The following is a 15559-nucleotide window of genomic DNA, read 5'->3' as shown; positions in this document are numbered from 1 at the left end:
AAAATGAGTACCCTTCTGTTACAAAGAAATCTAATCGTGGTTTAGTTTCATTTGTTTTCCAGCCTTCGGCCCGTCAGTGATCATAAATGGACAATTTGTCGGGAGTCACTGTAGACACAGAAATGACAGTAGCCAGCAATGGAACAGGAAGACAACCATACAAAGGAGACGTTGGAATTAAAATTATAGTAGTCTGAACAGGCCAGCTGGTGTGAGGCCGAGAGTCCGCAGTGAATCTCTGTAACCCCTGAGGACATCATTACCTAACACACTCCAGTAATTGATGTTCTGGGTAATGACCTTAAGTCACTCCAAAGAAATGGATGGTTATTGTACTTAAGACAAGGACAGCTATCAGTATCTTTTTTTTTGTCTTTATCTTACTTGCATTTTTTATTTTTCATTTCTATCTTAACCATCCTAATGGTTAAAACGTGTTTACCGGGAAATTTACTTCTGCGGAAAGGCCTATTCCTCAGCACGATCACACATACGAAACATCACCCCAGTTTACTCACGTTGCCATTTGTGTAGTCAAGAATGAGTAACTGTCAGAGGACAGAATACGGTCAACTAGTCCAAATATACTGTGAGCATAATTTCATCACTGGAAATATCTGAACAGGAGCATCGTTCTAAAATTTATTTGCAGTGATCGTGCATTTCAAAAATTCACACCTTGGGGCGCCTGGGTGGCTCAGTCGGTCAAGCGTCCGACGTCAGCTCAGGTCACGATCTCCCAGTTCGTGAGTTTGAGCCCCGCGTCGGGCTCTGTGCTGACAGCTCAGAGTGTGGAGCCTGCTTCCGGTTCTGTGTCTCCCTCTCTCTCTCAAAAACGGATAAACATTTATTTTTTTTTAAACGTTTATTTATTTTTGAGACAGAGAGAGGCAGAGCATGAATGGGGGAGGGCAGAGAGAGAGGGAGACACAGAATCGGAAGCAGGCTCCAGGCTCTGAGCTGTGAGCACAGAGCCCGACGCGGGGCTCGAACTCACGGACCGCGAGATCGTGACCTGAGCTGACGTCGGACGCTTGACCGACTGAGCCACCCAGGCGCCCCAAAAATGGATAAACATTCAAAAAACACACACACGCCTTTCTGATCATTGAAGAGCTTGGTGGAGTACACAAGTGAGCTGATGCCCAGGCTGCAGAGGACAGGAGGTTATGCTGCCACAGATGTTGGAGGGGCGGGGCGAGTTGTGACCGACCACCAGTGTCACACTGAGCTGCTCAGCCGGTGGCTAACAACGGCCTGAAACCGTAGGTCAGCAAACTTCTGCACAGAGCTAGAGAGTAAATACTCCAGGCTTGCCGGTCAGCCAGCCTCCCTCACGGCTGCTCAGCGGTGCCAATGCAGTACAAAAGCAGACATAGACATTATGTGTCCAAATGGCATGGCTGTGGTCCAATACAACTTTATTGGTTTAGAGCCTCAGTACCCACAAATCCGTACGGCAGCAGGAAAAACCAAGGAATAACATGGGCATTGTCAAAATGGGGAGCTTCGATCAGCTTTCGAATCGCTGTGGGATTTCGTGGGATTTCAGCCTTCCACTTGTTGGCTTTGGGTTGAGCGGAGCTGGGAATTTTAGAATTTGCTGGGCCCAGGTCGAGTCCTAGACATCCCTGTCTACGAGCTCCTGCTGTCCTTCCGTGTGGTGCTTCAGAAGGTATACTTACATCTTTAATGCCTCTGAGCTGTCACTGGCAACACTGGTTGCCATTGTCTTGTGGACAGCACTGGCTTGCTTTGTTAGAAGATTCTGGTTGGTGGCCTATTGGGAACTGCTGCTCTTACTCCTACTTGGGATGGCCATTCCCTGTGTGTTGTGACTTCTCTTTCCTCAGCTCCCAGCAGAGGGTACCCAGCATGTGATAGTCCCTCTTGAGTATTTGTTGAGTCGACGTTGCTTTGGACAAGTACACACTACGCGTTTAGCTGCCTTTCGGCCACTAATTCTCCGCCGTGCTGGGAGGGGAGGCCCTGGCCTTGTTCTTTCATTATTAGTCTGTGCAACTTTTGACTCCAGAATGTCTGTCGTTTTGAGTAGTAGTTACTGCTGTACCCTCTCAGCTTTCTAGACACATCCGTATTCGTCATGATGGTAGCGTATTCAGTCCAGATGCTCTTTCTCTGTGGGGAAGCAGGCAGTGGAGGCAGAAGGCAAAGGGTGAGAAAAAGCCGACACAACCATTGAAAGTTTGCACTTGCCCTTTAGAGCCACGGTCTTCAGAAAAACACACGTCGCCGGTGCTGCTTTTGAACGATTTCCTCTGCTACGAAGTGAGTAGCATTCTCAGGGACCAAGATGTCCTTTGCTGTGCTGCGGACTGTGCTACGGCGGCTTCTCCGTGGCCCCGCCATCAGGGTCAGCCCCCGCCGGCACGGTTTCTGACTGAGAAACCCATCTGGTGATGCAACAGGCCGCCACGTGTACGATAAAGAATCGGAGGAGGGAAATCTGTACTTGCTATGTTTTGTGGCGCGTGCCGTGGACAGATAGACTTCATTATCGATCCGTAGCTATTTCGTTGCTGTCTCCAGAGACGTAAGCTGCAGCCGTTAGGAAAAAGGGGCATGTTGCTCAGCGCTTGTTTAGGAAGGAATGGATGTCTTTCCTAGAGACAATACGTGCGTGGTGTGTGAGGGCTGTTCCAGGCTACGGGATTCATCACGGGCACCTCCTGCTCCATCGGCCCTCACACCAGCCCTTTGACGAGGAGGCTGGGGTGAGGAGGCAGGTGAGGCGACCAAGGCTCATGGAGCCCCACAGCCAGGCGGTGCGGACACACTGTTGGACTCATTGTCCAACATTCTCCACTTGACCCCGTCACCCAAGAGGAGGGCAGAGCTAAGGGAGTCTCTTATTCCCGGAAAATCAACCGTTTTGGCCCTAGGATTAAAAAGCCTGGTTTGTTTCGAGAACCTTCCCTATCTAGGTTTTGCTTTTACCATCAGCTAATGCAGTAGTAAGTTAGCATGTCTTTTTTTTTTTTTAATTTTTAATGTTTATTTATTTTTGAGAGAGAGAGAGAGAGAGAACAAGCGGGGGAGGGGCAGAGAGAGAGGGAGACACAGAATCTGAAGCAGGCTCCAAGCTCCAAGCTATTATTAGCACAGAGCCCCATGTGGGGCTCGAACCCACAAACCGTGAGATCATGACCTGAGCTGAAGTCAGACGCTCAACTGACTAAGCCACCCAGGCGCCCCCCCCCCCCCCCCCCCCCCCCCCCCCCGTAAGTTAGACTGCAACTTAATGGTTGCAGCTTAAGCCTGGTTCTGGTGAAGCAGGTACTCTCGTTCTGCTCATCCCTGTTAACCGCAGACAGCCTCAACATCAGTCTCTGGGTTTGTCCTTGGTGTAGAGGCAGCAGTGTTAACACTGAAGAGTTTTCCCAGAGTGCTTGGCACTCTGTGCCCCATCTTGCCTTTGAAGTCACAACTGGAATATAATCTGTTGAGACACTGTCTTCCCAGCAGATCCCTAACAAATGAAGAGACCCGCGTTCTAGTCCCACTTCTGAGCTGGTGTCCTGTGTGTAGCTGTTGGTCTGGCTGACCTTGGGTGAGGCATTTGCCCTTCAAAGGCTCCCTTTTCATTATCTGTCATGCGAAGGCTTTGGGCAAGGTGGCCCTATTTTGCAAACGCTAAGTTAACTCTCAGAAATAGGGAAGAGAGCTGAGAACTCACTTTTTTTTTTTTTTTTTTTAAAGGAAACTCTGTGCCCAGCATGGGGCCCAGACTCACAACCCCAAGATCAGGAGTCACATGCTCTAGCGGCCAGGTGCCCCAAGAACTCACATTTTATTTATTTATTTAATTATTATTATTTTTTTAATGTTTATTTACTTTTTAGAGAGAGAGAAAGTGGGGGAGGGGCAGAGGAGAGAGAGACATAGAATCCAAAGCAGGCTCCGGGTTCTGAGCTGTCAGCACAGAGCCCGACGCGGGGCTGGAACTCACAAATCGCGAGATCGTGACCTGAGCCGAAGTCGGATGCTCAGTCAACTGAGCCATCGAGGCGCCCCAAGAACTCACATTTTAAATGAACAGAAGGTTTAGGCGGCTTTCCTGCAGGAAGTTCGCACATCGATCCTCATGGCTCGCTTTGGAAAGATAATTTTGTCAGGTCTCCTTGATAACAAGACAACGCCAAATTTCTGGGTTCTTTCTTCTCTTCCAGATGCCAGTATGGACAGAATAGCTTATGATGCTTATCCCCACCCACCACTTCCGAGACATTGAGCGGAAGCCAGAATACCTCCAGCCGGAGAAGTGCGTCCCACCTCCCCACCCCGGTCCTGTGGGAACCATGTGGTTTATCCGAGACGGCTGTGGCATTGCCTGTGCCATTGTCACCTGGTTTCTGGTCCTTTACGCGGAGTTTGTGGTCCTCTTTGTCATGCTGATTCCATCCCGAGACTATGTGTACAGCGTCATCAACGGAATCGTGTTCAACCTGCTGGCCTTCTTGGCCCTGGCTTCCCACTGCCGGGCCATGCTGACGGACCCCGTGAGTATGTCTGGGCTTGTTTTGACCAGCCCACACTCTGCTCCTCTGGTCCTGGCATGGCCGCAGCCTGCATGTTCCTTCCCCTGGACCTTGGGCGTGTGGAGATCAGGAGGGCCAGGGCTGGGATGGGGAAGTGGACTCAGGGCCCCCGGAGGACGCCATCAGTCCACAGCTTACCCGTCTTGGTCGAATGATTCTGTCCGTATACTGATGTAGACGTTAATGGAGGCTGCTCTGGGAGAGCTCTGGTCCAGGTGAAATCCAGCCTCTAGTTAGAAAGGCTCAGCCCGATAAGCATGGTGACTGGGGGCCGGTCATCAGAGTGGCAAGCATGCTCGGGGGCCGGGGGGAGTTTGGTCAGCCCGGGGCTTCCCGGTGAAGACAGGACTGCAGCTAGGTGCTCTCGAAATTAAAGCCATATCCAATTCCAGGAACCTGCACGGAAATGGCCTTCACTTTGTTTGGGCGAGGCTCGCCTTTTCCTGAAAAGCTGGACAAGCCTGTTTCAGGCCGCAGCAAGTGCCTCTTGGTGAATATCTGTGGGGAAAGCGGTGGTGTTCTGCCTGAGGACTTAGCGAAATATACCAGCTGTGCAAGTGGCCATTGAATGTCGTGTACCCTGGCATTAAATCCTCTGTTCCCGTTCATTATCTTGTGTAGGGAAAGGAGAGCGCGTGATTTGATAAAGACCTCCTGTGGCTTAATTGTTTGAGTGCGTAGGACGAGTGTGTTTAAATTAGGAAAGGGAAGACACCGCTAACGGCAGTGGCCACACAGACTTTGTTTCTGTGAGCCCTGGGGAGAGCAAACTAGAGACCCTGGGTCCCGGGCTGGTTCCCTTCTCAGAGGGCTCCCTTTCCTGCGGGTTCAGGTGGTGGGTGTTACCCCATCCCCCGGGGAGAGCAGCTTTCGCAGCTCAGTTCCGCGTCCAGATAGCCCCTCTTCTCGCGCCAGCACCTTCTGCGGGGTCACCAGACAGGCGGCGCCTGAAGGAAACCAAGTTCAGATTTCCCCTGCTATCTGAGAGCAGACAGTTCCCGGGAAACCTTTCATAAGCTAGAATCACATAAAGCGAAGAAGCAGTTGCCGTTTTGTAAGAGCAAAGCACCCTCTTCAGATTTGTTTCGGTTGGCAAAAACAGGTACTAAAGTAGGTCTCTTGGAAAAGCAAAGCGACGTAAGGAGAACGGTTTATAATTGAGGGGAAGCCTGTGCCCGGTTATGATCGGGGTGCCCTCTGTCTAGAGAAGACGGGTGAGGCCAGCCCCGTGCGACTGAGGCTGTGGCGGAGGAAAGCGCCAGTTGCCGTGGAAGAGCAAGGGCGGGGACGTTCACCAGTCTGGACGGCGTTGGCCGCTCGGCACACCCAAGCCAGGTCTTGTGAGCGCTGTGTATGCTGTTAGGGGAGGTGACGGGCGGTAGGGAGGGAGGACACTGCTGGTGTGCCAGGCAGAGAGAGTAACATGGACAAAGACACAGGAACGCAGGCATGTGGCTCCTCGAGGCCCCCAGGAGCTGTTTGCGATGGTGGGAACTTAGGAGGGCGATAGGTTTGGGCTGGCGGTGTGGGCGGAGTGCCAAAGCAGTTGGGTGACGAGGGGCAGTCTAGAGCCCCTGAGGATTTTAAATAAAAGAGTGGCAGCGTGCCTGGGTGGCTTAGTCAGTTAAGCGTCGGACTTCGGCCCAGGTCATGATCTCGTGGTTGTGAGTTTGAGCCCCGCATCGGGCTCTGTGCTGACAGCTTGGAGCCCGGAGCCTGCTTCGGATTCTGTGTCTCCGTCTCTCTCTCAAAAATAAATGCACGTTAAAAAAAAAAAAAAAAGTGGCAAGATGCAGCTGTCATCTTACAGGGAACACTCTGGCAGTGGTGAGGAGGAGCCCTGGGGGCACCGCGGGATGGGATCCAATGAATGGCATGTGCATTGAGTGCCTCCTCTGTGAAAGGTCCTTTTTGAGCAATGGACACAGCTGTGAGCAAGTCAGACCAGACACCCCTGCCCGCCTGAAGCTCTAGTCCCGGCACAGGGGTCAGGCAGTGAAGACATATGAGAACAAGGGAATTTCAAACAGCGATGAGTGTTTTAGAGACAATCGAAGGGTGTGACCGAGGTGATGTGGCAGTGACTTTTCTGAGGCGCAGGGGGCCTTCTTTACCTGAAGGGAGTCTGAGAAGACCTCAGAGCAGTGCCACCTGACTGAGACCACGAAGCTGTGAGTCAGGCAAACGAAGCTTTGAGGGCAGAGCCTTCCGGGAAGAGGAGAGAGCAGGTGCAAAGGCCCAGAGGTGGGCGCGTGCTTGGGGTGTTTGAGGAACAGGACTAAGACCTGGGTGACCAAAGCGTGGTGAGTCGGGGCAAGAGGAGCCAGAAGAGGTGTGTAGAAGCCAGATTGGGCAGGACCCTGAGGGCCTCACGAAAGCTTTGGTCTTTACCCTAAATGCAGCAGGAAGCCATCAGAGAGGCATGATGTAACCTGATTTTTTTTTTTTAAATGTTTATTTAATTTTGAGAGACAGGGAAAGAGACAGAGTACGAGCAGGGGAGGGGCAGAGAGAGAGAGAGGGAGACACAGAATCCGAAGCGGGCTCCGGGCTGTCAGCACAGAGCCCAACGCGGGGCTCAAACCTATGAACTACGAGATCATGACCTGAGTCGAAGTTGGACAGTTAACCGACTGAGCCACCTAGGCGCCCCGGCATAACCTGATTTTTAAAACGACAGTGCCTTGTGCTTGTGATGGAGGTGGGGCAGAAACCCAGGAAGATCACCGGGATTGCAGTGGCCCACACAGGACGGGGTAGTGGCTCAGACCAAAATGGGAGGTGTGAATCTGGGCAGAAGCTATTGGATTTGGAGTATCTTTTCAGCCACTGATTCTCAAACCTGGCTACACATTGGACTACTTTAGGGAGCTTTGAAAGAGTACTGGTGCCCGGGCCCCACCCCCAGAGATTCTGCTCTGATTGGTTTGGGGCAGAGCCCTGGGTGTCAGGGTGCTTTAAAGCTCCCAGGTGTCCCTTGTGTTCAGCTAGGTCTGAGAAGCTCTGTGCAGAAGGGTTGATTGACCGAATGGAGAGGGACTGGACAGTGTGCCGTCCAGAGCCTTCGCTTGAGCAGCTCTAGGGGATTATTGGTGCCATTTAGTAAATGGGAACATCTAGGAGAACAGATTTTGGAGAGAAATCAAAGCTTCTGTTCTGGCCAACTGTGTATTACACATAAGCAGAGATGCCGGGTAAGCAGTAGGTAGCCAGGTGGAGGTTCAGGATCAGACAGCAGGTTTGAGGTCATTGGTGTCTAGAAGGCATGTGAGTCAGGGAACTGGATGTCAGGAGGAGGGCAGCTGGAAGGCTTCTGCCCTGGCATTCACGCCTGTGTCCTTTTACCCCATATTGACTTGCGTGGCCTCTCCAGGGATCTCCCCGGTGTAGCCCCTTGCACTTGGATGCAGGAGCGAATAGCTCGCATGGCTGCCGATCCCAAATGAATGAGAACCAAAGACTATTCCCCAGACACCAGTCTGCTGCTCATTCGGGTGTTTCACTAGTGGCCCCAAAGAAAACGGGGCCCCAAAATGAAGCAACTCGAACGTGTCCTAAATACACGCCCCATCTCACCTGCCTTCCCCTCCCAGCACATGACATGTTATGCAAAACCCGGTGTGTACAGAGAGAGTGGGAGGCCCTGGGGCCGAGTTGGGAGCCTAGATCTCACACTGAAAACAGATCAACCGGGGGCTCCTTGCTAACACTGCAGGGGGAGTCTGTTTTTAGAAAGGTGTCACTGAGGGGTCTAAGGAGTTCCCTAACAGGATTACAATGTTTTGTATCTCAGGAATTCGTGTTGTATATGGTCCTGCAGGAGAACCTATATGCAAAGGTTATAAACAACATATAACGACGTATGCATTGTTTCCCATTTGGGTTTGTTAGTATTGCTGGGTTATAATTAAAGACAAAAAGTCTCTCACAGTCTTCCGCAAACAGTTAACAGACCACTTCCAGCTTTGAAATTCTTCCTGCAGTTGTAACAATTGTAGTTGAACAGTTGCAACCACCCCCAGCTTTCTGGACCATTTAGCAATCATTTCCTCCAACACAGTAGGAAATGGGTCCACGGAGAGCTTGAGCAGAAAAGGGAAGAGGGAAATGGTGCACAAAGGTGTGAATGGCCGCCTTGGAGGTGAGGTTCCCATGGGAAATGGGGTAAAAAGGACAGGCCTGGAAGGAGAGAGAAAGAGGCCAAAGGGGCCTCACTTGGCAGGGGTGCTGGCCTAGAGGTCACAGGGTGTGGGCAGAGCACAAGTCAGATCGGTGTTTGGTATCTGGTGCCCTCTCCTTGCTCGCTCTAAGAGGATGTGATGTCATCAAGGAGCTTTTTGTGTTCCTGAAACACTTAAGAGGTCCAGAGAGGCTCTGAGTGCCTGCACTCAGAAACTCTTATCTTGGTGCCGGTCTCCCTCCCCGCCCCACCCCACCCTCCAATTTCATCACTTTTTCCTTTCCCTTTGCAAATCCATTTCAGTGCCTCATCCTGTGAGCTTCTTCAGGAATCCTGAGGGATTCCTGTTAACATTTAGATCTGGGACATTGTCTGTTACCCGGAAGCTGCTTAAGGCTGGAGGGCATAGCTTGTCTCTTTCTGTCCTGGCTGCCAGGAAGCTCAAAGCTAAGCGCTTCACAATCTCGCAATAATTGTGTAAACCCTTTTGGTCATTTACTAACTAATAGTTTACTAACCTCATTATAAACTGTCTCAAATCTGAGGGGCCCCTGGGTGGCTCAGTCGGTTAAGCATCTGGCTTCAGGTCAGGTCATAATCTCACAATTCATGAGTTCAAGCCGCTCGTCATTGGGTTCTCCGCTATCAGCACAGAGCCTGCTTGGGATCCCCTGTCTCCTTCCCTCTCTGCCCCTCTCCCCTCAAAAATAAATAAACATTAAAAAAAATTTATTTGATTTTAATTTTTGTTAATGTTTATTTTTGGCACAGAGAGAGGCAGAGCATGAGCGGGGAAGGGGCAGAGAGGGAGGGAGACACAGAATCCAAAGCAGGCTCCAGGCTCTGAGCCGTCAGCACAGAGCCCGACGCTGGGCTCGAACTTACGGACCGCGAGATCATGACCTGAGCCGAAGTCAGACGCTCAACCGACTGAGCCACCCAGGCGCCCCTAAAAAAAAGTTTTTTTAATTATCTCAAATCTGAGATTTGACAAAGGAGGCCTATAAATCAATTTAACTACATTGTTAAGGAAAAGAAAATTCATCGGTCTGCCGCTGCCTCTCCCTCCCTTTGAGTCCCGTCTTGTGAACACCTTGCTGTAGACAGACCTCGCGTGACTATCCCAGACCACTGCAGGCCACTGATTTCGGTTTCAGCTGCCGAAACCCATCCATGGATATCAGGATCCATTGTGCAGTTCGTGTGTTCCCTCCTGGAGCCTCTCTCGGCGACGTTATCGATCGCATGTTGCGTGTAGAGTCAGTTAGCAAGTACAGTAAAACCTTGTGTGCTAGCGTAATTCATTCCGGGAACATGCTTGTAATCCAAAGCACTCGCATATGGAAGCGAGTTTCAAGAACTGTTGGCTCAGTTGTGATCATGCAACGTTCAGCATCACATACCACTCATATTGCAAGACATCGCTCATTTATCAAGTTAAAATTTATTAAAGATGTTTGCTCATCTTGCGGGACGCTCGCTGAAGAAGTTACTGGCCATCTGAGGTTTGATGTATTTACTTGGACCAGCGGCGCGACGGCATGGTGGCAGGCCCGCAGAAACAGAGGAGGAATAGCACCGGGCCCTCCCCCCAGCATGCCGGGTGAGGGTGGAGGTACTGACCCGTTCCCCAGGTCAGGGGACTTGCCAGATCGGGTTAATTCGAGCCCGCTGCTACATCCTCCCTCATGCCAGGCAACATCTCATAGCTGTCACGGAGCAACTTAGAAACACCCCCTGAAAAATCTTTCGGGCCCCAGAGAGAAGCGAGTGACCCATTTAGGGATTACCTACCTCCACCTTTCTGTGAAGGAGACAGGTGGCCTGTGACACAGGCCTGAGGCTGGTCACCATGTTCCTGGCAGAGCTGATGGAGAGAGAGTTTCTGCCTGGGCAGCAGGTGTGCTCACATCTCCATCCCAGGGCCCCTGTAACACTTTAGGCCAGTTTCATCCCTGTTGCTTCAAATACATGAGGATATTGAGGCCTTAGATTTGTTGGTATTTCTTTGGAAGTTTCTCTGTTGCTTTTTTTTTTTTAATGTTTATTTATTTATTTTGAAAGAGAGAGCACAAATGGGGAGGGGCAGAGAGAGAGAGAGAGAGAGAGAGAAAATTCCAAGCAGGCTCCATGCTCTCGGCACAGAGCCCACCTCGGTGCTTGATCTCATGAACCACAAGATCATGACCTGAGCTGAAATCAAGAGGCGGACCCTTAACTGACGAAGCCCCCCAGTCACCCCTCTGTGACTTTTCATCATGTCCTTTTTACGCCATTATGTTGTCCTAGATGCTTACTGAAACGGGCCTGCTTCAGTTTTTGAGAGAGAAAACATATGCACACACGTGCACGTGCACAGGGGGAGGGCAGAGAGACAGAGAGAGAGAGGGAGAAGCCCAAGCAGGTTCCTTGCTGTCAGTGTAGAGCCTGATGCAGGGCTCGATCTCACGAGCCGTGAGATCATGACCTGAGCATAAATCAAAGAGTTTGACCCTTAACCACCTGAGCCACCCAGGTGCCCTGATACAGGCCTGTTTCAGTCTTTTTTTTTTTTTAATTTTTTTTTTAACATTTATTTATTTTTGAGACAGGGAGAGACAGAGCATGAACTGGGGAGGGTCAGAGAGAGGGAGACACAGAATCCGAAGTAGGCTCCAGGCTCAGAGCTGTCAGCACAGAGCCCGACGCGGGGCTCGAACTCACGGACCGCGAGATCATGACCTGAGCCGAAGTCGGCCGCTTAACCAACTGAGCCACCCAGGCGCCCCAGGCCTGTTTCAGTGTTAATGGTAACATGCTAACACAGTTGTTGGCAGAATAATATTATGGCATCAGGGCAGTTTGAAAAAGCCTCTTCAGGGCTCTTAACAGCAATGTCCGATAAATACATACGTTGTCTTCTGATGGAGGTGAGGGCTCTAGACTTGGATTGCCAGGGTCTGAATCCTGGTTCTGCCATCTGTTAGCCATATGACCTTGGGAAGTTGCTTAATTTCTTTGCTTTAGTTATCTCATCTGTCAAATGGGTAATAACAGTCTCTGCCTCACAGGTTTATTGGCGGAATTAACTGACAAAATACAGTAAAGCACGTGGAACTGTGTCTGGCATAGAGCACTCCATAAATGCCTGTTGTATCATCATTATCATTCAGCTTGGTTTGTTGAATACATGCTCCGTGGCAGGCCCTGGGCAATTCACTGGGGCTGCAAGTTGAAAGACATTGTCTCTATCCTCCAGGAATTTATAGCTGTGTAGGAGAGATCAGTGTGTACTTAAACGATAAGTGTTGAGACCAATAAATACAGGCTGGAACAACACAAAAGCCAAGTGATGGCTTCTCTCTTGGGTGTGGCCTGGGGCCATGAGGAGGAAGGCAGAGGAGGTGATCCCTGAGTGGGTTTTGGCTCCGGTACAAGAGGCAAACAGGCTGGGCAGAGGTGCTGATGTGAGTCCCCCGGGGTACAAGGTGAAAGTCTCGGAGAGCATGGTGCCTTTGGGAAGCCGCAGGTGGTCCACAGCTGGGGGACTGCTGGGGCAGGGACAGGGGGAGACCCTGGGTCAGTGGTCTAAGGCCGCGTTGTGGTGGCCCTGCTCGAGCCCTGACCGGGAGCCCGGACCCTGGGCCGGGGGAAGGCTCTGCGAAGCCTGTGAAGGTGTCCAGGCAGGGAGAATAGTATGATCAGATTCCCATTTTAGAAAGTTTACTCTGAGAAATAGGAGAATAGGCCGGGGTGGGAGGTGACTCTAACATCTGGGGCGCGTGAGGATGGGCCGGAACAAAGGCCGTGACAGCAGCTTGGAGGGGAGGATATGGGATTCGAGGCACGGTTTGGGACAAGAGTAACCTGGTGGAGTAGGAGGGGTAAGGGGTAAGCCAGGGTAGATAGAGGCGCCACGGGCCAGGGAAGTGAGAATGGGAGGGGCGGTTTGGAGCGAAAGGAATGGGTTCAGTTCTAGCATGTTGAATCTGAGGGGTCGGTTTTCCTCGGTTTTAATGTCTCTTGAACAACCAGGTGGAGATGTCTGCAGCTCGAAAAGAGGCCTGGGTTGGAGCCCACGATTGGGCCTCACCACTGGGTGTGATGGGGGAGGACTGTCAGCAGGGGGCGGGGTGCAGAATGAGCAGGGGACAGGGCTGGTGGGGGATCCCTGAGGAACACCGGGGTCCAGCATGGGTAACAGCCCAAGGGAGAGCAAGAGGCAGGAGGACAGCCAGAGGGAGCAGAGCCGCCTCAGGAGAGAGTGACAGAAGGAGGGACTGGTGGTCACGGGAGATCCAAGGGAGTTGAGGGCCTAGAACCGACCTTTGGGTTTGGCCACAGGGAGTTGCTCAGTGACCTGGTGACAGGTGTTCCTGGTGTGAAGACGACAGGCACCGGAGAGCAGTGAAGCAGAGTCAGGGAGGGATAGTAGAGGCGGAAATGCACACGAACTCGACAAGCTTAGCTGTGAGGGGTGGGAGGGCCCAGAGTGTGCGCACAACATGAGGGAGAAGCTTTGAGCTAAAAGTCTGGGGCCCCTGAGGGCCAGGATTGGCTGGGACCCTCACCCTCCAAGCTGGTGGTTTATCCCAGCTGCCTCAGTTTTCTCTGAAATAGAAAAGGGAGTAGGTGGGGGTTGAGGAAAGTATTGGAAGTTTGGGCTAGCCACTAAGGGGAATGATTGACAGAATCGTATCACACCTCCCTGCCCCAGATTTAAACGGATTCCACTGCGGGACCAAACATATATTTGAGGAACGTCTGAGTATCATGGGCCTATAAATTCTTTAGTGTCTTTAGCTTGCTGTGTGCACAGAGAAAAGACTGGAAGGATATGCTCCCAAATGTTGATTATACAGATCTCTGGGCGATACAATCAAAGGGTGGGTTTTTCCCTTTTAATTTTCTCGTCTCTTTTTTTTTAATCATGAAGAAGTATGACTGTGGGAATGAGGGGGGGGGTGGAAATCGGTACATTGTGGTCTGCCAGGCTGCAGTAGCCTGGGAGCCTCAAGACAGCCCTGTGAGATGCGTAAGGACGGGGGGGTGGGCGGTTCTCAGTAACACAGGCGTCACAACATTGGCAGAAATGTCTCAGCAGGCCTACCGACTCCCTGCCGTCTGTCCAGAATGGTACAGAACGAAATTCCTTACCATGAACTAATCACAGGAAGTTCTGAAGTCTGTGGAGATAGCACAGGAGAGAAAAGGAAGGAAGGAAGGAAGGAAGGAAGGAAGGAAGGAAGGAAGGAAAGGGGAAAGGAAGGGAAGGGAAGAAAGGAAAAGACGTTGGAGGCAAAGGCAGGAAAGCACCTGTGTCACAGGATCCTCTGTCTCAGGGACTGGCCCAGCTGGCCTCTGGGTCTGAAAGATGGACTTGCTGGGCAGATGGGGTCTTGCCTGGAAGGGAATGAGCCTTCTAGGGGATTTATGTAAATAGAGTCCTGCTGGAGGGGACAGGCTTTTAAAAAAGACGAACTGTGGGGCACGTGGGTGGCAGTTGAGCATCTGACTGTGAGCTCAGGTCATGATCTCACAGTTCGTGAGTTCGAGCCCCGCGTCGGGCTCTGTGCTGACGGCTGGGAGCCCCGGAGCCTGCTTCGGATTCTGTGTCCCCCTGTCTCTCTGCCCCTACTTTTCCCCACGTAGACCTTTACGTGGGGCCTCCTGAGGTTTACAGCAAATTCTGGGACCTTAAAAACTGGATGTGGGGGGAAAATAGCGACCTGAGCCTTCATTTAGGAAAACTCTGCCCCATTGATTTATCTCCTTGGGCAGACGATGTTCCTTAGGGCTTGTCCTTTGTGCATGAGGAGTGACATCCAGTTGTGGTTTTGTGCCTTCAGGATTCATACAAGTTCACACGATTGCCCAGACTCAATGACCTTTTGCATTAAAGAGCATTAATGTGGCCTTTTGGGCTTTTGTGGGGCCCTCTCTGCCTGGGCCAGAGCCCTTCCCAATCCCCTTTTATTTTTTTAAAGGGTTAAGAACATTTTTTTAAGTTTATTTATTTATTTTGAGAGAGAGAGAGACAGCATAAGTGGGAGAGGGGCAGAGAGAGGCGGGGAGAGAGAGAGAATCTCAAGCAGGCTCCAAGCTGTCAGTACAGAGCCTGATGCAGGGGTTTGAACCCACAAAGCCGCAAGATCGTGACCTGAGCCAAAACCAAGAGTTGGACGCTTTAACTGACTGAAGCTACCCAGGCACCCTCCTTCTGGATCCTCTTTCAAAGTCCAGTCATCTGGGTGGTCGGGGTCCAGCTTTGCCCTTGTAAAGACTTCCAGACCCTAGTGCCTCAGGGCAGGGCCTCAGATATCTCAAGATGAGATGGTCACAGCGTTTTGAATATAAAATTCAGTTAAGTTGGGCATATTCCTACTTTGGGTAGTTCCTTCCTGAGGTATATTTTTATGCTTGTATTTTTTTAAAAAAAATTTTTAGTGTTTATTTTTGAGAGAAAGAGAGAGAAAGACAGCAAGGGAGGGGCAGAGAGAGAGGGAGACAGATGATCCGAAGCAGGCTCTGTGCTGAGATCAGAGAACCCGACTTGGGGCTCAAACTCGCTAACCATGAGATTGTACCTGAGCCGAAGTTGGACACTTACCCGACTGAGCCACCCAGGCGCCCCTTGCCTGTATTCTTAATGAGTTTCTTTCTAATTGCAGAAGCCACATGTTCATATTAGAACATTTAAGAAATATAGTCACGAAAATGCAAATAACCTGTGATCTGACTATGTGAGATATCCATTAATAATTTGGCACATGTCTTTGTCTTTATATATATATATACAGCTGACCCTTGAACAATGTGGTATGAACTGCACGGGTCCACT

The 15559-nt window shown here is 51.0% G+C and overlaps 1 protein-coding gene across 15 annotated transcripts in view; it reads left to right on the top strand.

Annotated features, from left to right (window-relative positions):
- ZDHHC3 (zinc finger DHHC-type palmitoyltransferase 3) overlaps window positions 1–15559 on the top strand; it is a 60067-nt gene that overhangs the window by 14187 nt on the left and 30321 nt on the right. For 9 of the 15 annotated variants that reach the window (XM_042929054.1, XM_042929061.1, XM_042929059.1 and 6 more), the window contains exons 2-3: window positions 4191–4524; window positions 4952–5049. In XM_042929054.1, the coding sequence (XP_042784988.1) occupies window positions 4215–4524; window positions 4952–5049 (408 nt within the window). In that variant the 5' untranslated portion in view covers window positions 4191–4214. Of the gene's footprint in view, window positions 1–3430; window positions 3572–4190; window positions 4525–4951; window positions 5050–15559 lie in introns of those variants that run through there. The other 6 variants (XM_042929063.1, XM_042929060.1, XM_042929062.1 and 3 more) reach the window with 2 other exon arrangements.

Source organism: Panthera leo, chromosome A2 (assembly GCF_018350215.1).
Source record: "Panthera leo isolate Ple1 chromosome A2, P.leo_Ple1_pat1.1, whole genome shotgun sequence".
NCBI classification, from domain to species: Eukaryota; Metazoa; Chordata; class Mammalia; order Carnivora; family Felidae; genus Panthera; species Panthera leo.
The sequence above is the reverse complement of the archived record's forward strand: the minus strand, read 5'-3'. Positions and strand labels throughout refer to the sequence as shown.